A 26,096-nucleotide genomic window follows, 5' to 3' on the forward strand; every position below is an offset into this window, starting at 1 on the left:
TGTTATCTTATTCCCAAGGACCTTTACACCTGCACACACTGCAGCCTCTGAAGAACATTCATGGGTTGAATTAATACGTTAGTCTTCATGAAGACTGAATTTGTTTTAGGCCATTTAATCAAGCTACCAACCATCACACTTTAGATGATTTAGTTTTTGAGCCTTGAACAGAGTACATCATACAAGATTGTCAAATATAACCAATTACATACAGAAATACCTAAATATTGGCATGAACTAAATGTGATTAAACTGAGTGGCAAAGTACTCAAAATGTACTATACATGACAACAACAGTATACTTTTAATAACATTACATAGATATGCAAAACGCCTTGCTCTGAAAAATAAAACTTTTGATACACTTTTGTTTTAGCAAAATAAATTAAATATCCATAACTCAACTTGATTATAAACACCTACAGCTTCATAAACTGTGGCTGGATAAGGTGGCAGTCAACAAGACTCTGCTGTTTTACCTCAGCGTGCTAATGACTGATGATGGGAACCTACCTGGAAAAAAAAAAGAAAAAAGCTTGAATGATAACGAAGACCAATTCAGTTAAAGTGGAAAGAGTTCTTCCATCCCTTGCAGTCTGAGGCAAGGTTTGCACGCCATAAAAAGGCTAGAAAAACTTACCAGCTTTCAACAGAGGACAAAAAGTGAGGGATGGAGAAAGGTAACATAAAGGATAGTGGTCAGCATTGCAAACATTATGCATCTTTAACAGACAGAAAGGACTACCTGAGTAGGAGCATGATATCAGCTCCTTTGTAAATCTTGAGTACCATTTTCATCTTCATTACCAGGCAGAACACACACACACACACACACACACACACATACACACATACACGCACTCCCACAGACCCTCTGCACTCCAACAGCTGAATAAGTGAAAGGTAAAACCTAACCTCCATTTTCTGCTACACCTCACATAGAAAAACGCAGAATTCAACTGCTGAGGAAGACCTTTCAGCTGGCCTGAATAGCTGCGATCAAAACTCACACCCTGTCAAAAAATACGTCCTTTTTGTATGAAGTGCACAGCAAGGATTAATGGATTTTAGTGGTGTGAGGATCTGACAGGTTTTTAAAAAAAACAAGCACCAAATATGGAAGTTGGGATGTAGAAACACAAGGTATGTATCACTGGCCACTGTTTTCCCCACATGTACACACTTCCCAGCAAACTCCAGCTATGAGAAGAGTTTTTTTTTTAAAGAGTAATGCCAGGTGAACGTAACTCAGGAGCTGCTGATCAGTCCACAGTTCGCTGTCCCTCAGAGATACTGGAGCAGTCAAATGGGGGATATTTGGCATTGAGGCTAACACTGAAAATGGATGTGCTGATGCTGGTGTATTTTCCCGTCCACGTGGGAGTGAGTGTGTGTGTGAATGTCTGTGTAGATTTTGGGGTATATTTTAGAGGGAACTGTTGGTCCACCCTGGGTGAGGAGGAGCTGCTGCTGTGCCAGATACTCCTCATAGTTCATGGAGCTTATACAGTCTTTTTCTGGGCTGGAAGAGATAGAGGACGGAGGCGCGCAGCCCCTGTCCCGCTCTCGATACGGCAGCCGGTGGGAGCTCTGCAGTACCTGTGTGGCCGCCGCTGGAGTACTGGGAGGGGGGCAGTGCTTTCTGCTCTGGCAGAACCACAGCAGCACCGTGCCAAAGATGAACACTATTCCAGCAGGAATGCCAATGATGACAGGCCAGGGGAGGGAGCTGGAGGCTGGTGAGAACATCGGCGTGATGGGAGGCTTTGTGTCTGTAAAAGAAGGGGGCCAAAATAAAATCAAAACACGTTTTCAACTCTCAAGTGTTGCCAAACATTTGTTTAAATGCACAGGTGAAGCGCCTCAGGGTCCCGGAACAAATTTCCACTATAAATTAATCTGCTGATTATTTTTTGGGGGTGCACTGTTTAGCCAATAAAATGTCCAGACAACATTTGGAAGATGTTTAAATCTTCTCACATATAAAGATCTGTTATTAACTCCACTGAGGAAAACTGTGGGATGTCGCTGAGAGCTCTGTGATGAGCTAGTGGACTTTGATTTATTTTTCATTAATTTGCTTCAGTTTATTGACAGAAAATATGAAACAAAAACCTAAAATCAAAAAGACAATAAACTGATTACTGACTACTGCTTACTGACACTTATTTGACGGGATTTTATTTATTTGGTAGAGATACCTTTTGCTGACATGTACGTAGTCTCACTTTAATTTCAGTTGAGCGCTCCTCTGATGTTATTGTGTTCTGTGCACTAATGCAGAACACTAAGCTTAAACAACCGCATAAAACAGGCAATCTGGCAATCCAAGCTGGAGCTCTGTTGCTCTGCAGTATGTCTGTAACACATCCTGCTGCTGTGGCAGTGGTACACTCTGAACAGACACTCCCCACGCCTCACCTGGCAGGACAGTGAGGAAGGCACTGCGGAAGCTGTAGCCCATGGTGTTGGCGCCTAAGCAGATGTACATGCCAGCATCCTCCTCCTTGGCACGGGTAATGAGCAGCTTGTTGAGGTAGGAGCCGTCGGGTCGTGACCACACCTCCCCTGTGGGCAACACCATGAACCGGTGGTCTCCCACCTCGATGGTGGAGTTGTAACGGCTTTCTTCGTTAGACTCCACGCGTTTGAGCCACTGGATGACCGGCTTAACGTCACTCCTCACTTTGCACTGGAACGACGTGGTGCCTCCGTAGTCCACCGTCGTGTTGACCGGGTGAGTCCCCGTCAAAACAGGCTTGGAGTTTGTCCTCTCTGTACAGACACAAAGACAAAAAACTGTCAGGACATACACAGACATCATTTGACATGACAGCCCTGCTGCAGATAGAAGAGGTCTTAGTTGTCCATGCCGTTATTAGCCCCCGGCTTACAACTTATAATTGACAGAGAGGGAGGAATACCACATGTAACACTAGAAGTATGTGTGATTAGTTTCCTCTCTTTCTTTGCTCCTGGTTGTACAGCATGCATTTCTCATGGGAAGAGGTGAAGGGGGGCAGGGGGTCTGGCAGACAGCTGGGCTTTAATCAGCTCCAGATTGGGTGGAGGGTCTCGGAGTTGAACAGACCCTCTCCCTTTCCCCCGCCTGTGCAAACACCCGGGCACAAGCCCTCATTCTCAAGCCTGCTTCCTCAATATGCTTCTCATATACATGATTACACAAGCACATTCATCCATGCAGCGAGGATATGAATAAGACCTGCTGATCACAATCAGACATCAGGAGTAGGTAGATCAGAGAAAAGTTTTTTTTCTAAAAGCCAAAGTTTTCCTACGCCATTTCAATCTGCCGCGACGACGTACAAAGGATCACGAAAATGATCCACACAATAATCATTTAAATTAATTCCTCATCTGTTTGCATCAATATTTCCAGGTGATTATGTTGTGGTATGCGTGCAGCTCAACCTCTCAGCGGGATACTCACGTATGACCTCAACTTTATATGTGGCGTTGATTTCTCCCGCCCGATTGGAGACCCTGCAGGTGTATCGTCCGCTCTGCTCCGGTGTCAGGTTCCTCAGACTCAGAGTCCACTTCTTTTGACGGCCCTCGCCGACCTCCTGCTCCGTCAGCGGCCTGTCGTCCTTTAGCCACACAATGTCCGGTCGAGGATTTCCATTGGCCATGCATTTGAGTCGCACGGAGCTGCCAACGGGACGAGCTATCACCCTTTTTCTCATTTTAGCAGGCTGGGTGAAACGGGGGCGCACTTTAAGGGGAAAGAAGAGGGCACAGTTAGCAACATTTAGTGACGTTTATTGGCTAAAAGAAGAAAGGAAACCACTGGCTGTCTGGAGGCAAAACACGTTCAAAATCTAATACATAGTTCATGTGCTTTGCAGTAAATAGAATAAAACATTTAGAGTCACAGTTCTGGTCCTTTAATTTACTGCTGCATCATCAATACCATGCCAGCAGAGCGCTTACCAAATTTTTCTGACAGTCCATCGCTACCCAGATCAGACTGGACTCCATCAGCTGCGCCAGGTCCAGATTTATCAGAACCTGAGTCATCTGTTAACACAGCAGGACAAAAAATTAGCCAACAGCTGAGGACCAAACAAAACAGCAAGGTGTTCATTCTTTTGCATTGAAAATGAAACAAATCTTGCAGTTCAAACTACCTTGAAACACAACAACACAGCTTAAGCACAAAGTAGATCATGATTTCACAGCTGTAAGATGGGATGGAGGCAAGATTTGTCTTTATCTTTTTTCCACAACTTCATAATCATGTATGAAACTTTATAGCTTTTTCAAACTGAATTACAAACTGTAGAAAAGGTTACTGAATGGACCTAAAACCAAGTTTATTTGGTAAAACTACTACTTCCAAGCTTCCAAGATATTGCAAGTATATTCCAACTTTTAAGGCCTTATTAACTTTCAATTAGAATCTCATCCTTAATTGTTGACAGCGTCACCGTCATAGCTCTTATGGCAGCGACCCACACCAAACAGGCCCCGCAAAGTGTTCTTGGATCTATCTGAGTAAATTTAGCATTTATAGATGGTCTCCACTGAGCAGGGTGCATGCTCAGGTCACACTCTGCAGCATTTGGAAGTAATATGATAAGTTTTCATAAGCCCAGTTCCAGGAGACAGCTGTGGAGTTTATGTCATTGGCTGACATCATGCAATGGAGCTAAGACAGAGCTTAGAGAAACTATAATGAGTGAAACCTAATCGACGATTTGTGATGCGTATCGACTTTTCGCGTTAAGCATCGATGAATTAACACAGCAGGTTGGGTTCCCTGCCAGCGTCTGCCACTCCGTGCAGGAGAGGACGTTAAGCAGACAATTATTGAGGGTCAGCTGCTGTTAAATGATTTTATATGATACCTCTGAGGTGTCACATCAGATTAGATATGGTAGGCTTCGTATATCTAACAAACTTACCAACAGTATATCAAAGGAAAGACAGATACAATATCCCATCGTAAAGGCTGAGTTAACCGTATGTTTTAATAAGCTACCAGCCGGTGATGTGCATTTCGTTCCTCTTTTTGATTTCATGTTTGGTGCAAGCCCAGCTTGGATTTTTCTACATGCAGTCTGGCACACTTGATTCCCTCGCAGGGTTTGATTGGGTCAGGTAAAGAGACCAGATGTGACTTCTAACCCCCTAGTTCTGCCTCCCTCCGAGTCCCCCCTAAACCCCTCACAGCTCTCTTGGGTTCTCTGGGTACAAACCCTCCTTTGTTTGTCCCCTGCAGCACCAAGCCCAGCCATGATGTCATGGCTGTTTGAAGGGGTTTAACTGGCCAACTATAATAACCCATTCCTTTAAAAAACAGCCTCCACTGGAAGAAATATTTCTCAGTTGCTCACTTGGGCTCTCCACATTCCTCCTGGTTCCTGAACCTCCCAATCCAAACAGAACATGGTCCCACACTGCCGGGGTTTTCTTTTCGACTTTTTTTTCCTGAATCTATTTCCTCTCTACTTTTTGGCGATTCTTGTGAACAATGGCGCCCTTTATACGTCTGTCCTGTTAAAGCTATCCCTTGCCACTATTGTCTTTACACAATGTTGGCTCACTAGACTGCAGACAGGGGCGAGGTATGGCTGCCATATGATTGTTGTTTTTGGGAGACTGAAAAAATAAAATAATCAAGGCCTTTAAATATATAAGATGCCTGTTTTTGTGTACTGAAATGTAAGTAAAAGCTGCAACTTATTATAGAAAATATAAAAATCATACATACTGTATTAAATCAAAAGCTTTGTTATGCAAACGGAAATTTAATTGCGATTCAGGTGCAGGCAAGTGAATGCTCCAAGAGAAAGTGTCAAATTGTTTAAAATGCAACCAGCCTCCTTCCACAATACTTACATCCATTCATGGTCTCACTACCATGTTCAGGGTCTAAAGCCATCCCCTCCCACTTCATTCACAAATCCAGCCACAGGAAACAGGTCACTACACACATACACACTCTCCCCTGGCCTCCTGTGCCAGCTGAATCAGAGGAAAAGGCCTGATGATTTGAGGTCACAATCAGCTCCAGATGTTGTTGGGGACATTATAATGTCCCGGGAAAGTTACGCGCAGTTGTCTTGCATCACACTCTGGAAATCTCCGAACAGCTACCACATGTGATCAGTCACACACGGGGCAGTTTATCCAACAGTTGGCCTGACAACGTCTCCAGAGAGGAGAGAAATGAAAAATGGTTGGCAAGAGCCAGCATCTCAGTGTAGACATAATGAGTGCTGCCAACCCTGTATAAGCTCTGTAATATATTATCTGTGCAGACATAAACGTTAAAATACAATCCTGTAAATGTTAATATGACAATCCCATGTTAATGCTAATATGAAGCCTGCTGTAGCCTGAGCAGCTGAGGACAGAGAGGTTGCTGCATGCATCAGTCTATCCTGGTGGGGGTGCTGGGAGGTGATTGGGGCCAGTTGTCAAGAGACCACTCCAAACAGGGCCCAAACAGCCAGCTGGAGGGATTGAGGAGGCGCCATGTTGCACTGACTGACCAGATTCTTCAGATAGCTCAGGGGAGGACAAGCTGTCTGCTGGCAGATGGGAGGATCTCTCCCGCCACAGCGAAGCCCCCACCCCTCCACCTTACATCACCCTGCAAAACCCCTCACTCTCTCACCTCCCGTCTCACCCCACGTCTTCGCTGTCTCTTTATCTTACTGTCTTCCTTCTGCTTGGCTTCTCTGCTGGATCCCAGGCGGTGTTTAAAAAGTCATACTGTCCACATTAGGCCTCGAACTTGAACAGCTGCCAGGATTTCATCGACCCTTCTCCCCTGACCAGCACAATAACTGACTGGAGTTGCTTCTCTTGCTTGTCTTCCTCTGTGAGCCAGTAAAAATAATAAACTGACATGATGGATACTATATGTGGAGCAATGCTGGGAGCTACCCCTCATTTACAGTGTCTCAAATAAATAATCTCTCCTCTGATCTTTTCGAGCAACATAATAGGTCTCCCAGCAGGTCACTACAGTTAACTGCGTGCAACTAATTTATACTGGCTAACAATTAGGCGATTCAAAGTTAATGGAAAGTGTTGCTCATGATAATTGCAGAGTATTTGGCTGCATTAAGTTGACTTCAGTCCTGGAAGTATTTTGACAATGAGGCCCCTAATCTTTGTGGCAAAAAAGCGGCTCCCAGAATGAAATGCAGCTCTGATAGAACAATTACCTACAAAAACAAACGCTGTGGTGATGGCCTGCCAGGGCCTAATGGGATGACAGACAAGCAAGCAGATAGGGGAGGGTGTGTGTGTGTGTGTGCGTGTATGTGTGTGGGGGGGTTCTTATGAGGTGTAGACTGCCTGTTCTGTATCTAAAGTTGTTTTCTGTCACGCACTCACAACCACCAGAGGACAAGTAGGAAATGGAATAAACCAAATCAGGATTAAGAGTCAGGCCAGAAAGTCTCTAGGTAACTCCATAAAGGGCAAAAACACTCCCGATTAAAATCTCATGGAGATATGCTTCCAAGAAAGACTTATGATTGAACATCCAATGGTATTTTCTCCTAACGTAATCACCGAGTGGGAGTCGAGCGACGCATGCAGTCAGGTTGAACTGATCTCCCGAGGATCCCTGCCAGCTTCATCACGGCAGTCTTAAACTGTTTTCACTGAAGTCTTCATTCTCACTCAGTCGCACTGCAGCAGAAGCCAAAACAGACAAATTATCTGTCACATAAACATACTGCATGGAAAAAGTTGTTATCTATCACCGAAATGAATTGGCTAACCCTGTGAGTGTGTGTGTGTGTGTGTGTGTGTGTGTTCAGATTGGCTTTAATTTATCACAATGATCACATTATATCTCCAAGCTTTTAATCAATATCTAAATCAACAAAAATGTAGACTACTTGGCTAGTCTGCAGAGACTTTATTTTAAAAAGAAGTCTCATGAGTGTTCAAGGAAACTTTCTTTCAGTGCTTACACTTGAACTGAAATTACAATTTTAACTTTTTCAGCATTTCAAAGGTTTTAACTGTGAATTTTCAACAGCAAGCACGTGTAAATGCTACCTTTGGTAGTTTATTTTATTTATTCATTTTATACAAAAATCCTAAAATGATACATACTATATAAAAAAATGTTTAAAATCAAAAAACTAAAACTCAATTGCGAAACAAAAGAAAAAAAAAATCTTGATCCAACTCTTGTGAGTTTAAATAAAAAATATCTAGTAATGTATTTGGCTGTTTTTGGTTTCTCCTCCCCTCTTGAAAGAATTGCCATTTACTTTCTGCAGTGGAAAAAACAGTGAGTAGACTTTATCCACCACATGAAAATACACCAAAGACTGTGACGGCATCCGATCAACAGACCCTTGAAACAAACCTAAACTGACACAGTGGTTGTTATCCATCTCATGATGGATTCTGAGTGTGCTCCACAAAGAAGTGCTTGGTGTATGTAAAACCTCAGAGTGCCCTTCAAATGCAATGCAGACACAGACATAGCCCCGACTGACTTTGATACTACATAGCACAACTGTAGTATGAACCTTGACATTATAGCTGGCTCTGAGCCACGATCTCCAGCCTTTCATTTTAGCACAATCAGCAGACACCCTCACTTTGAACTCGCTGGCAACTTCATATTGAGGGGGTCCCGAAAATAAACTTTGGTAGCGTCTATTCCGAACTCAAGAGCATGATTTACTATGAAAAGCACAATTTTCTGAGGTGCTCTGTGTTTTCCACATCTGCCTGATTATGGCTCTTCTTCCGAAGCCCGGCCGTCAGAAGACCAGGCTGCAGCTCCTCCTGCGAGTGAGAGAGCAAGAGCACACACACTCGGGCCCCAATTAGGCATCTTAGAGTAATTAGACTAAACACAGCCTTCACGCTCCACTCCGCTCATTCATCAGGCTCTCGTGAGGAAATGCACTGCATGCACACGCACAAAGTAACACACTCGCTCAGACTGTGCTTAATCCTCCAAGCCCCATTCAAGAGCTGTGTGAGAGTCTGAAGACAAACCGGCACTATTGCACTGAATGTGTTTCTTATTGCGGAGCTGCAGACCTCCTGCCTCCACAGAGCGTAGCCTAAGGAAAAGGAAGAGTATGAGATCCAATTGAGTCACAGAGGATGAAGGGGTATGAAACAATATCCCATGCCGCTGTTGACTTTGGGCAGGGAGAGGTAGGGGCTGTAACACGTACAATAGATGAGTGGATCAACCACTAAACCCTCCATAAATCCACTTGTTTTTGACCTCGACCTCTGTGAGTGATGCTGTCTTTTAACATTTGAACTGTGGTGAGATTTTTGACTGCAGGAAAGTGGTATGGATGATGAGCTCTGATCGTACAAATTAGGAGACTGACTCACAGCTACGGCCTCTGGTTTTACTTACCAGACAGGTGACTTCATGTTGTAAAATTTTAACAAGGGTGGCACATTTTAGAATCCTCGATGATCTAATCTCACAAACCTCCAGAGCAACAGGTTACACAAACTATTTGATGTCATGCATACAACTCCATTTGCACTCACCGATAACGATGAGGGTATAGTTGATGTTAACGCTACCAAAGCCGTTGGTGGCTTTGCAGACGTAGGTCCCCGTGTCATCTGCCTCCACCTCCTTGATCTTCAGGCCCGTTCGGAGGACCCGGAAGCGGATCCAGCCACTGTGGATGTTGCTCCCGCCTTTGGTCCACATTATGAGTGGCAAAGGGTCTCCTTCTACTGGACACGGCAGCTTAATGGCACTCCCAATTCGGGCTGACTGTCTGTGAACAACCTTATCAGACACCCGTGGAGGTCCTGTGAAACCAGTTTTTGAAAACCTTAATATGATTTCTCAACAGAAAAAAAACAACATGTTTGAATCTAATATTGAAAACATCAAAAGTATACAGCTATTCCACATAGTCTTATTCTTGTGAAACAGACAATGAAAAATCCTCTAGACCAGTGATAAAGTGTTTTTTCCCTTTTACCTTTTAAACAATGCAATGTGTACTTGCAAGCCCTTCATCACAGCTTCCACAACTCTACCAGTTCAGTCGTTTTTAGATTTTTATATCCTTTTCAGATTTTACTTTAGAAATATAAAGTGGCGGAAGCTCACCTCAAGATGCGAAGGGGTGTGTGTATTAGCTGCATTAGTGTGATATCCATAAATTTAAAGAATGTTAGCTTAACTACTAGATTTAATGGATAATTAACCAAATACAAACCAAAGCAGAGCAGGATGCTAACAAAAGTGGAATTGTACTGAAAAGTACTGGAATTGGCAAATTAAAATAAAATAGTTGAGTCCTGATTTTCCTGACTAGAAACAGCAATAAAAACAGCTGGGATGTGGGCACATGGAATAGGATAGAGGTAATTTGTCATCTTTTTGTCTGATTACCCAGAAATGTTGAAACCAGATTGTAATAATTGGACAAGCCCTGTCATCCACTGCCTGCACAAAGAGGGTAAAGTGTTCTGGCTCTGGTTTTTGCGTAGCGTGCGAGAGATCAAAGCTTTGAGGAGTGGGCGGGTCGCAGTGAGACGGACAGCAGCCTGTTTCTCCCTGCTCTTAATTGGCTCAGGTCTGCTCCCTCAGATCTGGTGAAGTGGAGCGGGCCGAAACACCCTGTGATGGTGTTAGGAGGCATGCTCGCACAGCACCAAGCGTTCAGCTAACCCCCCCACCACCACCACCACCACCACCAAAAACTAAACAAAACCCAGAATTACTGCACAGACTAGACACCAGAGACAGACAGGAGATTGGGGGAGAGGAAGAGGGGGGAAGGAAATACAACCAGACCCTATAGCTGCCTGCAACAGCCTTCAAAAGTACACAAAGCCCAGTCTGTGCCTCAGAACAAATGGCCGGTCTGGTAGCAGTAAAAACAATGGAGAGGGTAAGTACACATGGCCTCTCCCAAACACATACACACATAGTCACATTCCTTTGGTGCATTTCACACATATGGTAAACAAGAAGTTCATTATACTGATGGGGCAACAGTGGGGGAAGGTGACACAGGTAACTCCATCTGGCTGTTTTATCCATCATGTTGTCAACATATGTTTCTCAGCTGCAGGTACAACATCTGGACTGTGGGGCCAGTGATTCCTGATGTTAAAAAGCTGGACTTAGTCATATTCCCCCCCCCAAAAAAAGATTTGTAAGTCATGCCACAAAGCTCAATGGAAAAAAAGTGAAACCTGTGAGCGTAAAACCGATGACAACCTCCTTCCTTTTTTGTTTCCATGTCTTTCTCAACCGTGCATGAACACACACACTCAGAGTTTTCCTTCCTCTCTGTGGACGGCCTTTCCTGGTGCACAGCATGCACAGGAAATTGGAAGTGTCATTGTTTATGTCTGTGGAGAATAGGCGACCACAGTTTTTTTGGCTGTTGTCATCTGGCCCATATCTCACTCCTCTACTACCAGGAAAGCAGAACAGAGGTGTTCACTGTTCAGTTTCTTTCTCTGTGGACTCTTGCTTTGGGACCACAAACAGGTCACGGCGTTGGCTTGGTGCTGTGGGAGCTCACATGGACTGAGTTGATCCTGAGAGACTGAACTGCCTTGTAAAAACATAAACACATTTCTGCCAAATCTTGAACAAATAAGCTTCAGTTATCTCGTCTGACTTATGGTCCTGCAACTCCAGGACCATCCACTCAACCATGTGTTCCATCTGGATTAACGGAGGGGACTGACATAGAAAAACAAGGACTGATTCATGTCAAAGGCTCAGCTGAAGCAGACTGTCAAAACACACTGACCCAGCATAGGTACTGAAGAAAGCTGAAGAAATTCCCTCAAGGTGTTCCTCACATATCATCTTCACAAAAATAAGACAGACGTGAAGTCACAGTGACCTTGACCTTTCACCACCAAAATCTAATCAGCTCATCCTTGGCTCCAAGAGCATATTTGTGCCACATTTGAGGAAATCCCCTCAAGACATTCCTGGGCTATCGCCTATACAAGAAAGGGACGGACACACAGGCGGACGGGCGAACAACGCATAAAGATAACAAATGGCACAGAGGCATAAAAACAAGCAAAAACCAATAACCACATTTCCTAAACTGTCTAACTTATTCCTTTAATTGTGATGAAGATCTAAGTGATCTTGAACTTGGGTTCTTCAGGAGGACTCAGGACTCTGTGCGAGGAATGTGCAACAAATGATTTCCTCCCTCCATCTCTGCTCTTAAAAAACTTTGTGAAGTCCTTTTGAAAAACAAGGCACGAAGAGGTGCTGAAATCAAGGACATCGTCTGAATAACTTAATAAGTATTTGTGCTGCGTGCATGACCACCATCCTTTCTTCAATAGGAACCCTCATCCTCCTCCTCCTCCTCCTCCTTCCTATCAAGGACAGGTTCTCTTGACCTTGGAGTTGAAAGCTTTGAAACTCTGTAGCCCTCCGTAAAAGAAAAAAAATTCAAATACTGAGAAAAGGGAAACGATTGCCTTATCTGCTCAATTGTCATACGTACAAGATGTATAAATGGGAGCATGTAATCACACCACAGTGGAGGAAAAAAAAAGCACTATAACTGGACTTCTCTCTGCCGATTTAGCTTCAGTCTTCTGAGGCTCTCCGGATTGCTGAACTAAACATTATGGTCCTCGCCCAAAGCTGTAATGAATGGGAGTCTGCCAGATTTATGACAAACCGGTGAGCGTTTACTTAAATTGTTAGAATTGTTAGCTGCTCTCTAAATGGAAAATGATACACATGACCATATGGGCTTTCCCGTATCGCAGCGCTGGTACAGCACTCCTTATTATAGCCAAACACCATGTGTGAATGGAATCTTTCATAGTGCAGGAAGAGGAGGAGGAGGGCTGGCGACTCTCAAAATTAGCTCTGTTTTTCTTTGCTCAATTTGGTGATGGATTATTTTAAGAGAAAGGGGCACATTCAATAAGAGGCATTCTTGTGATTCAGACTAAATATAGACATTTTCATGAAAACTTGTGAGCGGGTTAATGAACTGTTGATCTGACGTGCAGGCATACATGGAGGGAAATAAGTTTGGAAAGAGGAACACCAGAAAAAAAAAAAACAACATTACACACTACAAAGGCTGCCAAACTTGAGCAATGTTCAGATGTGCTGGTTCCCCTGTACTCATTTATTTTCTCTTTTACAAAACACCTGTGGATTTGTACTTATGTGTACATGCACTTTTCCTCCCATACAAAAGCTTGGGTCTTTTGAGCCACTGCAAACACGTCAATGAAGGGTTGGCTTGGCTGCTGACAGCCGCTCCAGTAACGAACACCTGGAACTTAACCAGCTGCAATGAGAACAACTTGACAATGCACGCAACACAGTCTCCCAATACAGGATAAAGTTGTTCAAACAACACTGTAAACATCTTCTCATAAAGAGGATTTGGTCCTCAATCTCCAGCCAACTGCAAGAATTTCTTGTGCATCAAAAGGCTTTTGCACACTGCCAGACTGTAGTGATTCATGACTAAGATAAACACTGATCTGAATGAATGTGTCTTCAATATGTGGTATTGACATAAAGGATAAGAGGCAGAGAGACAGACAGACAGAAGGAAGGGAAGGCTTCCTTCTACTCAGCAGCACTGTGTTAGCTCAGCAGACCATACAAGAGCCAACAGATCGCAAACATAAGAGAGGAAGTTTAATGGAGCCTGCACTGCCAGAGAAATAGTCCATCACGCATCTCCTAAAACCTCAAGAGCACTTGTATAATAAGAAAAATTAACAAAATGGATAGAAAAAAGCAAGTCAAGTTCAGGGATGTGAGAGGGAGGCAACACAAAATGCATAACTGCATGAAAAGCTAGAAACCAAATCCAGAGCCGGTGACTTGAGGCTGAAGTGGCCTGGCAAAAGGCGAAAGGTGAAGCAGACACTGCAGCTCGGGGAGTGTGTGAAAGGCCAGAGCTTCTGTTCAGAGCCTGCTGCTGCGCTCAGCTATACATTTCACAAGCGGAGATAAAAATCGGCATAAAACAGTGAGAGAGAAAGAGAGGGGGAGAGCCGCCTTGGCAACTCAAGAAAGGAGGTGAGGTGAGGGTGGGGGAAAAGCGAAAGGGGGACTGGATCTGTGGAGTGGCCGTGGAGGCTGTTCTGACAGCAGCAGGGCAGTGGAGGATGAAGAATGCCGTCTTTTCTTACCTCTCCAGACCTCCTGCCCAGCTACCTCACCCAGTGTGGTAATCAATACCCATTATTTTCTCCCCTCGGCTTTCCAATCAATAGATAAGAGTGGGGTAAGACCAGCGGGGACAATGGCTCTTTCTTCGGCACCATCTGATGTGGGCTGAATAGCAAATGCTTCGGTGGTGGGAATGGTACAGGAGGAGCTATTGGGTGACATGAGAGACTAGAGAAACAGCAGGACGGGGGTGGAATAAAAAGAAAGAGGTAAAGAGAATAAGATGCTCCGGTCAGTCTATCTGATTAAAGGCAAAAATCAGCGGAGTAATGTCGCCTCTGTTTGCAGTGAATCTGCGTCTGCTTCCTTCGCTAATGGCTCCAGAGCAACAGGCTCCTGCTGACCCCCCATCAAAAGAACAGGAAAGAAACAGAGAAATTACTCCAGCGTCATAAAGCTTCTGGAAACATCTCCATCACGCGGCCTACCCCTAACAGGCCCTACTGTGGAGCCTTTGAACTCTAAGCTGCTATATTTCATTAAACTTGACTGCCTTCTCCTGGCCCCAGCTGCCTCTGTTGGAGAAAAGCAGCATGTGTGTGTGTGTGTGTGTGTGTGTGTATGCGTGTGTGTAGACTCCTTACTACTGTCATCTGTAACCCCCCAAAAATTGAGCTGTTTAAACTGAATATAAACCGAACAGATACCATTTTGGTAAATGAAATAAATCATTAACCTTCAGTAAAAATCATTTATTTAGTGTGGCTGTTGTTAAAGCCATCATGTACATGATCACGAAACAAGAAATATCAGGATCCAGGTTGCTTACTGTCTTTTTCATAAGGACTCCATGCTTTTCCATACTTCCACAAGCCAGGAACAGTACGGAGTCCTTATGGAAAGTCCTTAACTTGAATTAATAGAGGCCTTTCATGTAATGTTTTTGGAGTGGCCATTTTGTCATATTACTGGAACAGTTTATATAACCTGCTTTTCCGATGTTTCACCTGGTCTACCACTGTACAAAGTGTTGATTAATTTCTGTTGAAAGTTGTCACCGTTTTGGGTACAAGCCAGTGCTTCACTGATGATTGCTGTCTAGACTGGGGTTAGAGTGGGAATCTGTTTTTTTCTTTTCTTTTCTTGTATGTCCAGCTTTTTTGTAATTTGTGAACACTTGTGAAATTTGCTGACAATAACAGCACCGCCAGACTTATCATTTAATGGGTTTATCTCTCCCTAGTTATGTGTATATTCACTTAATATAATAGAATCTGCCAATAAAACTTCCCAGAAATAGAAAAATACTGAATATGAGATATGCAGGCAAAATTATCAACAAAAATCTATATTAAAAAAAAAGTCCAACATTCAGACATTCTGTTTCTGAAGGAATGATGCTTACACACACTTTTTCTGAAATACTTTTCTCAAACAGTAACACACTAATTCAGTAGCACGACCTCTCATGCAGATGTGAGTCAGTAATCCACTGGTCCTGTCATAAAGAGCGCACAGTGAGTGGCACTCTAGTCGCTTTATCTCACTCCATTAGACTAAGGCCTGGTGCACACACAGGGGCTGAGTGTGTGCTTAGGGCCACTTATCAGGGTAGAGGCAACACGAGGGAGGCTGGGAAAGGAAAGAAAGGCCAGAAAGAGTGACAGACAGAGACAGAGGGGTCAGAGGAGGGGAGAATAATAATAATAATATAAAAAAAACAAACCAAGGAAAGAGAGGCGGGGTGAGGGTTAGAGAGAGGAGGGTTGATTTAGAGAGTGGCAGGGAGCAGAGGCGAAGATGGCAGAGGGGCCTCCTTTAACACGCAGCTCATGAGGAGAGGAGGGCTGCAAAGGGGAGTGAAGGGGGATTAGGTGGGCCCAAGCGGCAGTAACCAGGAATCCCAACAATCTCACACCCCACTCCCTGGCCCGGGCTCAGCCTCAGCCACATGACACACTCAAACAGACCTCTCCCTCTCCCCCTCTCTCTCTTCTGTACAGAGCGAGGCACCGAGGAGCACCTGTTTATTACTGTCTAATATGTTTGGAGATGGGCCGACCACTTGGCACTGAAAGCGACATTGTGTGAACGCTCACACGCTTGGCTGAACACCGATGTATTGTCTGTCAGATATAAAAGTTTAAGGGGCAAAAAGACTCATTAATCTGCATGTAGCTATACTGTAGTCCTCATGCCACATACAACAAAGGGTGTTAAAGATTAAAGTCCTTACGTTAAAGCTGTATTTAACCACATACTCCGGCAGAAAAAAATTTATTGTCTTTTTCTTGTGAAATACTGCATTTGTAAACCTCTTCAAGCCGGCATTCCTCCAAATAACACAATGTGAGAAGGAATATTGACATGTCCAAACTATGAAGTGTGACTAAGGGTCACAAGCAACCAGTGTTTATTTAAAGGAGCTAAAGGCCAAAATGTTTGGGAACGACTGGTCCAATCTTTACTTTCCTTACAAATTAAATTTCAGGTCTCAAAAACGACTGGAGTACACAACAAAGGCAGAGAGAGAGAGAAAGAGTGCTTATACGATGAGTTTCAGTACACATGTGCAACTGATGATGACAGGACACAGGTAGAAATTACTTTGCCAAAAATGCTGGGAGCCACTACTCCGAGCTCGCTTGCTGAATGATACACCCTGATGTCTCCACATAACAAGAACTCTGATTATGTTGTTTCATGGCCTCCATCAGTCAACTGTGAGGTGCATCCTGCCACTCCCTGCACGCCTCCTCCTTTAACCTTCCTGCATTCCACAGAGGGGGAAAAAAACTATGCGACCACGGTTTGGCTCATTGTGTACAGTTGACACAGTCGGAGTCCAGTCTGGAGGTGCTGAATGAGATACAGATGTCTTATTAAGTCGCACCACCATCGCTCTGAGTTGGGCTGATGTCCTGTTGACTGGCACAGAAGTACAGAAGCTGTAAACAAGCCTGTTTTGAGCGGCGGACCAGTGTGCACATGTGTGTCTGTGTCCCTGTGTGTGTTGTGGTCACATCTGCGTGATGAGTTTCCCTCATATCTCCATCTCCAGGAACCCTACACCAGCATACAGTCTGAGGAGCAGCCAATATCCATGACACTGGGAAGCGCTTTACACCAGCGCCTTTGTCAACAAGGTCTTTTCAGGAGAGGGCCAATGACAGACTGCGATGTAGCAGGAGTGTTTTGGCAGAATGGAGCGATTCAGACTGGGGCAGGAGGGAGGGAGAGGCTAGCAGAGGAGTGGGTGAGGGAAACAGAAAGGTGGGTGAGACAGAGACGAGACAGAGCTGGGAGAAGCAAGGCGAGACAGACGGAGGGGGTGGAGGAACTGGCAAAGCTCTCACTGACAGCAATGGGGCCTCTTGACAATCCAGGAATATTGTCTGAAATCAATCTGTCATCGTGGAGCTGTTGAGCCTGTCATTACGATGTGGTACTCGCCCTTTCATAGTGACAATTTGTCCAGTGCTTTCCCAGTTCACCTTACTTCACGGCTGTGCAAAGGTCACTGCCCTCTATCCATCTCTGTCTGCCAGCCTGGCTGTCTCTCTCTTTGTTAATCAACTGTCTGCACTGCATTATACAGTCCTTTTATCAAGGAGACCTGCACAGGAACAGACAGCCGATGACCATCCCACTGCAAGAACTGCTGTTACATAATTAAATCCTCTTATTTCCTATTGCCAGCTATTCAGTAAATATGAAAATGTCTTAAAAATAATAAAAAAGAATAAGAGTCTACAGCCATGTTCCGGCACCTTGATGAGGCTGTAGTTGGCAGCAGTTGCTTTGTGGTAAATGCTTCTCAAAATGCCAATATGCTCACAGTGATACACAGCTAACACGATGGTGTTTAGCATGAATAATGTTTATGAACTGAATTTACACATTCCAATTAAAGTAGAACAGAGGCTTATGGGAAATAATAATAAACAAAGGAGTCAATAATAAGGAAATAGGTTTTCCATCAAATGTTGACCTGAGGATGACTAGGTGGAAAGTCAGGGGATAAAAATTTCTTACAATCCATCTTCTGGGGAACAAGAAAAATGTCTGTAATTTCATGTTGAGAAAATCTAATATGTTATGGTATCACTATATTTATTTGAGATAAGATAAGTTAAGATGATAAGATGAACTTTATTGATCTCACAGTGGGGAAATTCACTTGTCGTGGCAGCTCACAAGAACAGAAAAAGAGTGCAAAAAGCAAAAAGTGTGTAAAAACAGTTACAAAAAAATATAGAGGTAAAATAAATTAACAATTTACAAAGTACAGTAAAGACAGTACAATATACAGTTATATACAAGTCCTCCTAAGGGAGGAAAAGAGGACTAAACCATTGAATTATTTCTTGGGATATATGCACCAAATTTCATGGAAATCCATTCAATAGGGTTCCCATGAAATATTATTCAAGATATTTCACTGGAAAACACAAATGTCACCATCTTGGCTGCAGAACATGAAAAGTCAGAGTGTACCAGGTACACTCTGCACCGTGAATGTCATGGAATCCATCTGACAGATGTGGAGATACAGTATGGATCAACTGACCAACAGACAAGCATTAAGCAATACATAACCACTAGCATGGCTAAAGATAAACAAAAAGAACTATTAGTTTGGCTAATATTTAATCTAGACACAGAATATCTGTGAAGGAAGCTTTGCCTCAATATGCCAAGTCTCTCAACTAACTCAACTAAAGTACATCCAGGCTGGGGTCTGATCCAAGGCCCAAACTCACATCTCAGAGCATGAGGAAATCAAATCAGTTTCACTGCATCCTGCAGAATTCTAGTCTGGGACAGCAGTAGCCCTGCTATAAAATAAGACAGATTATATACTCTTTGCTCCTGAAATGATTTTTCCCTCCTTTGTCCCATTCTTCTCTTCAAGTCAAAGCAGGGACATATTTTTCCATTCATTACAGAGGTCCTGTGGATGAAAAATCAGGGCCTCTTTTCCTCCTTGCCTTAAGAGAGAGGGAGACTGCTGCTCCTGGAAACTCCTATCATGACAGCCTATACACTCGCAATGAAAACTTCTGTTCTGACGTACTGTGACAAACGATCGCCCAGACCAGACTCTTTAGAACCTCAATCAATGGGGACAATGTGCACAGAATTTCCAAGGTCACTCAAAAGAATCGCTAATGAAAAACAAAGTGGAAGTGAAAAAGCCACAAAGCCATGTGGGGTCTCATTGAGGCTCATCAGAGGTGAACTGAAAGGGGTGGTGGGGGTGTCAGGGAAGGGAGGATGGAAGAAACTGGAAGGAGGGACCAGGAGTGTGTGTCGAAGGCAGCGGAGGCCTCATTCAGAGCTTGTTATCCCAGCTGTCCCCTGGCTCGGCTTTCTTCAGGCTCAGCCAGCCATCGCTGTCGCCACCACCATAACTTTCAATCAACCTTTTGACTGCAGAACAGCACGGTTGGTGTGCATTTGTGTGTGCAAGCATTTGTCAGGACAACAAGTCACGGAAGAAAAACAAAGACAGAAAATCTCAATGAAGCACTGAATCAGATTACGAAGGCCACTAACAACAAACTGCCTTCCTGAAATCATAATCAGAGCGAAAACAATGAAAGACCTGATGGCACAGAGAATTTAAAAAATATGAGAAAAAGCTCTTCATCGTGTTATATGTAACATGTACCTCCTGACTGTCTGATCTGATGTCCTGATAAGTCAATATGAGGCTGCAGCAGCACCGATTCAAGCAGGCTGTGGCAAGTACATGCAGTAAGATGGGCCAGATAAAATTTCTCCAGTTTAAATCAGCCTTTTATTCACTAACATCACAATGACAACTGTTGAACTTGTCCTAACCTGCTCAGCACCATCCTGAAGGCCACCATCACATAAATACTGTTAAGATAGATATGTTTTTCGAGACAACTAGAGATTGTTATTCTACTTGTTTTGAATTTTTTGGTTTTTTTGCTCCACTTTTTGTGTTGCTCAACACAAAGGAGAGGGCAGATGCTGCAACAAGGACCCGATGCTAGAGAACAGACGGGAGGGGATAAGTTTCTATCTCTGCACCTCCCGACTGAAGCTGGGTGACTCATGGTCTGAATCGTAAATCTCTAAGTTAAAATCTACAGGAACACAAAACCGGCTTCTCCTGTTGAGGGGTGAAAGAGGAGAACAATTGGAATCTCATCATTTCACTCACTTAAGTGACAGGGTGAACATCTGCGGAGCAAATAAATTTAGGTTGGGGGGGTGTGATGTAGGAGGATGAGGAGGTGGTGGTGGTGGTGGTCCCTTACCACGACTTGGCTCCTCAAAAGAAAAAGAGAAAACAGAGCAGGACTGGAGAAAATAAAGGGGGTTTAGAAAGAGGGGTTGCGCAAGACAAACACTTCCCACTGTGGAGCTGAAATGTTATTGTAAGGTCACTTGTAAGGTTGCAGTGAGGCGGACCCTCACCCCCACCTACAGGCTCGCTTCCAGGCACTCAGTCCACTCTTTTGCTCAGGCCAAGGGTGCAACACAGCAACCTGAACTGTGGAGTCTAAACAGTGTCCAGTATCATCAGCTGCTTATTTAACACCCAACAGCCGTCTTTTAACAGAAATCTGTTATTCATGTCTGCTAAATCCTTCAAGTTAAACCAGGGAAGCACATAAAGTTGATTATCATCTGAATGGTGACAGTCTGGCACCTCCGTGTGCACTTTGTAAGCAGCCACATGGGTTTGTGAAGGTTAACGGGAGCAAAAGGAATTCTATTTAACTGAACTCAAATCTATTCAGCCCACAGGAAGAGTGTGTGTGGTCTGAAAACAGCCCCAGAGCCAACTGCCCAAACAAACTAATGAGCATTGTACACACACACACACACACAATCAGTCATATGATTCAACAAGATTTTCTTGAAAAAAATTAAACACAAAGTAAATAAAATTCTCCTCGTGGGCATCTGAGCATTAGCATACAGCTGAAAGTGACAAATACAGAGAGCGGACAATGCCTTGTTGAAATTCCACATGAATGCTAATTGAAGTGGCCATTAAAGTCAGTCAATGAGGGGAGTGTTGCTCACAGGGATTATATGACCCTGCTAAAGTAAACACCGACTGACCTCCATTATGACTACTTATCACAGCTACAACCCTTTCCTTTCTTTCCCCTTGCAGGGGTGAAGTCTGACACATTCCTCTCTCTCCTCCTAAACCGACAGGGTCAGCAGTGTGCGCTGATAGATGGGGAACACAGATTGTTACAGTGCTGGTAACATTATTTCCGTGATAGAAACAGAGGGATCATAGCAGGAGGAATATTATTTCCACCTGGTTTGGAGGAGAAGGATGTGGAGCAGGAATAGTTGTTGGTATACCTCTGAGGGTTTCCAAATTGCCCTGTGCTCCTTGGATGTCTCATTATCATGACTTTTCTCAGGGTAATTTCAGCCTGCTTAATAAAACACACACATATATTCAGACGCACGAAAGCTGCGCTCATTCACTCTCGTAACTTCTTCTCACGCACCTCTAAATGGCAGCGCCTCAGCAAAAAAGAGTCCCCCCCGTCTACTGTGAGTTCTAATGGATGGCAAATAAGTGTGGTCTACAGGGAAGAGAAGTGTTTAAAATTAATCACTGCTGCCCTGTCCAACCTGGGGGACCGCCACACGTAATAATCCGTCCATTGTTCTCCGCAAATGGACCCAGACTCAGTAAATAGGGGGCTATGGAGAGTTGAGAAAGGCTGGGTAGGAGTAAAGGTCAGCTCATGCCTTGTTTTAACGATAGCACATTAACTTAACTCACTTCCTTCAACTTTACACTGGTAATAAATGGGAGGAAATGCAGAGAGAAGCAGGGAAAAAGAAGGGGGACGTGTCAGAAGGGTGGCGGGCAGTGTTGGTTGTCTGGTTCAGGGAAACACAGAAAACTGGAGGCGATGCGTTAAGCGGTAACACATATTTTGAAGCAGAAGATAAGAGATGGGCTGAAAAACAAAGCGTACCGTGAAACTGGTTTTATTTCTAATGCCAAAATGCAGCATTACAATGTGACTTGATTGCAATGATTGTAAAAAAAAAAAAAATTGCTACACAGTAAGCTTTTTCTGTGTAATTCTTGTGCCCCCCACCTCTCAGTCTCACCAGCTTGGCCCAAGAGCCAGAACACCACTGTTACACCTTCTTACTATTCAGGAGCTATTTAAAAAATAAGAGGACTTTGGGGCATTTAGTTACTGAGAAACTAGCCTCATTACAGTTAAAGGAAATGGAAAACTGTCTGGGAGCCAAATGGCCTTGTGATTTTTAATGTCCTTGGCATACAATTTATCTCATAGTACCTTCTTGTTATGAAACCATGATGTAACTCCACTATAAAATGTATATTTTCCAACAGGGTTGCAGAGCCGTTTACATGCTCTAAACTTCACCAGATGGCTCCAGGGATGAAGCAATCATGTGTGCGGCATAAGAAAACAGGAATAAAGCGAAGTCACACACATGCCCATGAGGACACAACTGTATCTGATGTCTGCTTCTAATTAAAAAGCATCAAAACAAGACCATTCAGTGTTAGAGTAGGTATGTGTTCATTGTTAACTAGTCCTGGTGCATAGCAGAGACACCTGGTGTCTCTCTGTTTCTGCCAGGGTGTATTTCTGCAGATCCATATGTCCAGGCTGCTGCATTCCTCAGTTAGTGGAGCCCAGTGGTCCCCAGGCCTGTCACCACATTAGAGGCTCTGTTGGGACACATCACTGAGCAGAGGGGGAGGAAAGAAGCCACTAGGATGGAGGAAGTGTGGGGGTTCCTCAGGGGGAGAGTGGGTGGGGGTCTTAAGAAATAATTCCTGCTTGGCCAATTGTAAAGTCATAGCAGTGGAGAGAGGGGGTCCATATGTTCCTGTGTGTGTGTGTGTGCGGGTATGTGGAGGGGTGTCGGGGGGCACAAAGGCAGCGGTCACCCGATGACTGACAGCAACAGGCTTACAGCCGTTCACCCAAACTCACTGTCTTCTCGGGCACATTGTCTGACATGTTTAGATAACAGCAGTAAAGTAACACCTTCAACGTGTTTTTACTGTTTCACACATAAGTCAAAGGGAGTCTGTTCTTTACCATTAAATTTACATTTGTCAAACATGTCATCATACATTGTTAAATTTTACGGGGACAGTTTTACAGCTTTTTCTGGCCTTGGCTTCACTGTAAAAGCACAAGCTTCGAGTCAAAACCGCCTGACTGTATTTCACAGGACGTCAGAGTCGAGAGTGTTGCATTTGGACTGTAACACAGAACTCACTGTATCAATGCTTCTGCTGGGAGAACTGTGGGATATTTACACTTCACAGATTGTCAAGGATCATTCAAAATCATCTCACTCACGCTGCCTGCCAACTACAAATCTGCTGATGTGTCTATGCCTGCTCCTCACTTCCAGAGAATTTATGAAAAACAGGCCGGAAAATACTTCCTTTTGTCTGACATGAAATCAGTTTAGATGCACCGGACCTCCACTCTCCACCATGTCATCGGATTCTCCTTTGGGTTCCTCTGTCATTGGCGTCTGTTAATCTATAAACATACAAAATTGCCTGTCTAATCTTATTTAGCCTTAATGTCTTGTTTACTTTTGGTTTTGTCGTGCCGTGGAGGCACGTTTGCCATGTTGTGAATGAGGCATTGTTTGCAGACCCACAGATCTAATCTCCCCCCTCTAAACCGTGGCCAACCTCGAGCCCTGATAGCCACATGCAGGTATTGTACCTATCAGACGCCTCTTGAATTCACTTCCACGCTGGGCTGGAGAATAAAGAGAGCGCCATGGAGCCTGCTTGTTTTGCCAGTGCATGGTCTTCCGGGGGAATGTGTCTGACTTTCAGATTTCTCCCATTAAAGAGTAGTTTCAAGTTTTGCCTCAGTCTTTGACTCACAGTGCTGGATTGCATCAGACATGGTTCAGTAGTCAGTGATGGTGGATGAAATCACAGAAATTGTCTCGGCAGTCATTCATGACCTGTTGACAAGCTCACTGTAAGTTGTCTTTGAAAAGCAAAGTATTGATATTGGCACAATAAACACTACAGTGAATTGTGGTCAGACCAAGGTCTCCCACTCGCCACTCTGTGTTTCGGTCATGAACGCACACACAGGCTGATGTGATAGAGTCCCTTGGCCAGCCGCGGGAGAGCTGGACTCTTACACTGACTTGTGTTCTTTCACCCTGGGAAGCTGATGGATGATGTTTGTTTGGTTTAGCTGCAGTGAATGTGCGCACACACACACACAAACTGGGGGTAGTGGTTGGCTTGCCCTCTCTCATTCCCCTGCCCTGTGTTGATTTTGGGTTCAGTATAGAGATTTTTTTTTAGTTCTTAGTTTTCCGTCTCTTGCGTCTTGGTGTGAAAACAGTGAGAGCCAAATGAGACTTTCTTCATGCTCACAAGAAACCAGTCAGTCAGCTAGCCTTCTAATGACGTGGTGTAATCGTCCATGTTTAAAACATGCAATATTAGTTAGAAAGAAAGAAGATTTAAGAAGCAGCTCTCACCCCTTGCACAGTCGGTCAGTAAAACAGCCTCAAAGATGAACAGCACAATCTTCAGGACACCCATATCGTCCGAAGACAACTTCATGTTCCCTAAATCTGAAAGACACATGGCCACATTGACACAGGGTTTACACACCAATCCATGGATAATATTGGGGGCTATCCAAGGACAACTCTTAGTTGTTATGAAATTGGCTTAAAATACTTTCCTGTAGGCCTATGAAATAGGATAAGTTTTATATGTAATATTAATGAATGCACTGTTGCATTGCAACTTTTCACTAAAATACTTTTTTTCTGGCTAATCTCAAACCCCTGAGAGGTAGGGTCCAAAACAAATAATAAAAAAAAAAACCCAAAAAACAATTCACGTGAGTATTAGCAAAGAAAACTATATAAATTAACTAACAATACATTCAAATTTGTTAGCCCTATCACATAACGTCTGAGACTGCAAGTACAGTCAGACACTCCGGTTTGGGGTTTCCGCCTGGGGGTTTACATTGGGGTCTTGGGTTCTTGTAAAGTTTAAGGAGGTCTAGTTAATGTACTAGCACTGTTATGTATATGTGCTAAATACTGAAATAGCTAACCTCGTTCTTGAAGAGCAAAACGTCTGTTTTAGCTAGTTAACCTTGGCTGTATTTACAGTAACATATCACTGAGGATGCGCATTTGTAGCTCGGGTAAAAACGCTAAATCAACAGGAAAAAATGTTAACAAACATGCAGGAAAGGCAAGTATAAAAATATCGACAACATACCTGGATATTCAATGAATGAAGTCAACCTTGTGTCAGCCTCTTGACAGAAATGCTTATAGCCAGAGTCCGTGTTGAGTCCATGAATCAAAAGTGTCAGTGGTCGACTTTTCACCGACCTCTAACGGACCAGCATGCGCTCCTCTCAGAGATAGAAACACTGGATACAAGAGGATATAATAACACCGGACTCTTCCTTGAATCACAGCAAAAGTCCCATATGCATCACTGTTTACAAAAAACACACACAAAAAAGCGACTCAGTCCAGTCTGTGTAGTCCGCTTCGTCCACCAAGTGACTTTTCCAGTGAGCCCACAGCGGAGACTTGTTGTCCGTCCCAGAGCTGCAGCTGCGGGCCAATCACAGCCTGCAGAGGCAGGACATATTTAACTCCTTATCTCTCACCCACATAAACCTCTTCATCACAAAGCCACTATCTCACCGCTGTCAGCTTCATGTATGAGAACACAGATAACAGCTGAGGAGTCTGAAGCTGGATACAGACATTGCTGCAGTATCAGTCTTAATTGTTTTATTAAAGCGAGTGTATGAGGGTACTTAACGGCTCTTCTGCTACGCAAAATGAGAAACCTTTGAGAAAGTAGTTACTGACTTAATATCGGACATGGCAGACTCAAATATAAATATAAATAACT

At 43.8% G+C, this 26,096-nt stretch overlaps 1 protein-coding gene across 2 annotated transcripts; it reads right to left on the bottom strand.

The window, feature by feature from the left end:
- Positions 1-99: 99 nt before the first annotated feature.
- LOC124071514 (fibroblast growth factor receptor-like 1) lies at positions 100-26,076 on the bottom strand. Of its 2 annotated transcripts, none has more exons than XM_046412105.1 (7): positions 25,443-26,076; positions 24,680-24,775; positions 9,529-9,801; positions 3,955-4,041; positions 3,452-3,736; positions 2,422-2,775; positions 100-1,772 (listed from the first exon to the last, which is right to left on the bottom strand). In XM_046412105.1, exons 2-7 carry the CDS (start codon positions 24,762-24,764, stop codon positions 1,330-1,332), a joined length of 1,527 nt encoding a protein of 508 aa, XP_046268061.1. In that variant the 5' UTR covers positions 24,765-24,775; positions 25,443-26,076; the 3' UTR covers positions 100-1,329. The 2 variants fall into 2 exon arrangements, with proteins under 2 accessions (XP_046268061.1, XP_046268062.1); XM_046412106.1 differs by lacking the exon at positions 25,443-26,076 and adding an exon at positions 22,756-22,887.
- Positions 26,077-26,096: the final 20 nt, after the last annotated feature.

This window comes from Scatophagus argus, chromosome 15 (assembly GCF_020382885.2).
Source record: "Scatophagus argus isolate fScaArg1 chromosome 15, fScaArg1.pri, whole genome shotgun sequence".
NCBI classification, from domain to species: domain Eukaryota; kingdom Metazoa; phylum Chordata; class Actinopteri; family Scatophagidae; genus Scatophagus; species Scatophagus argus.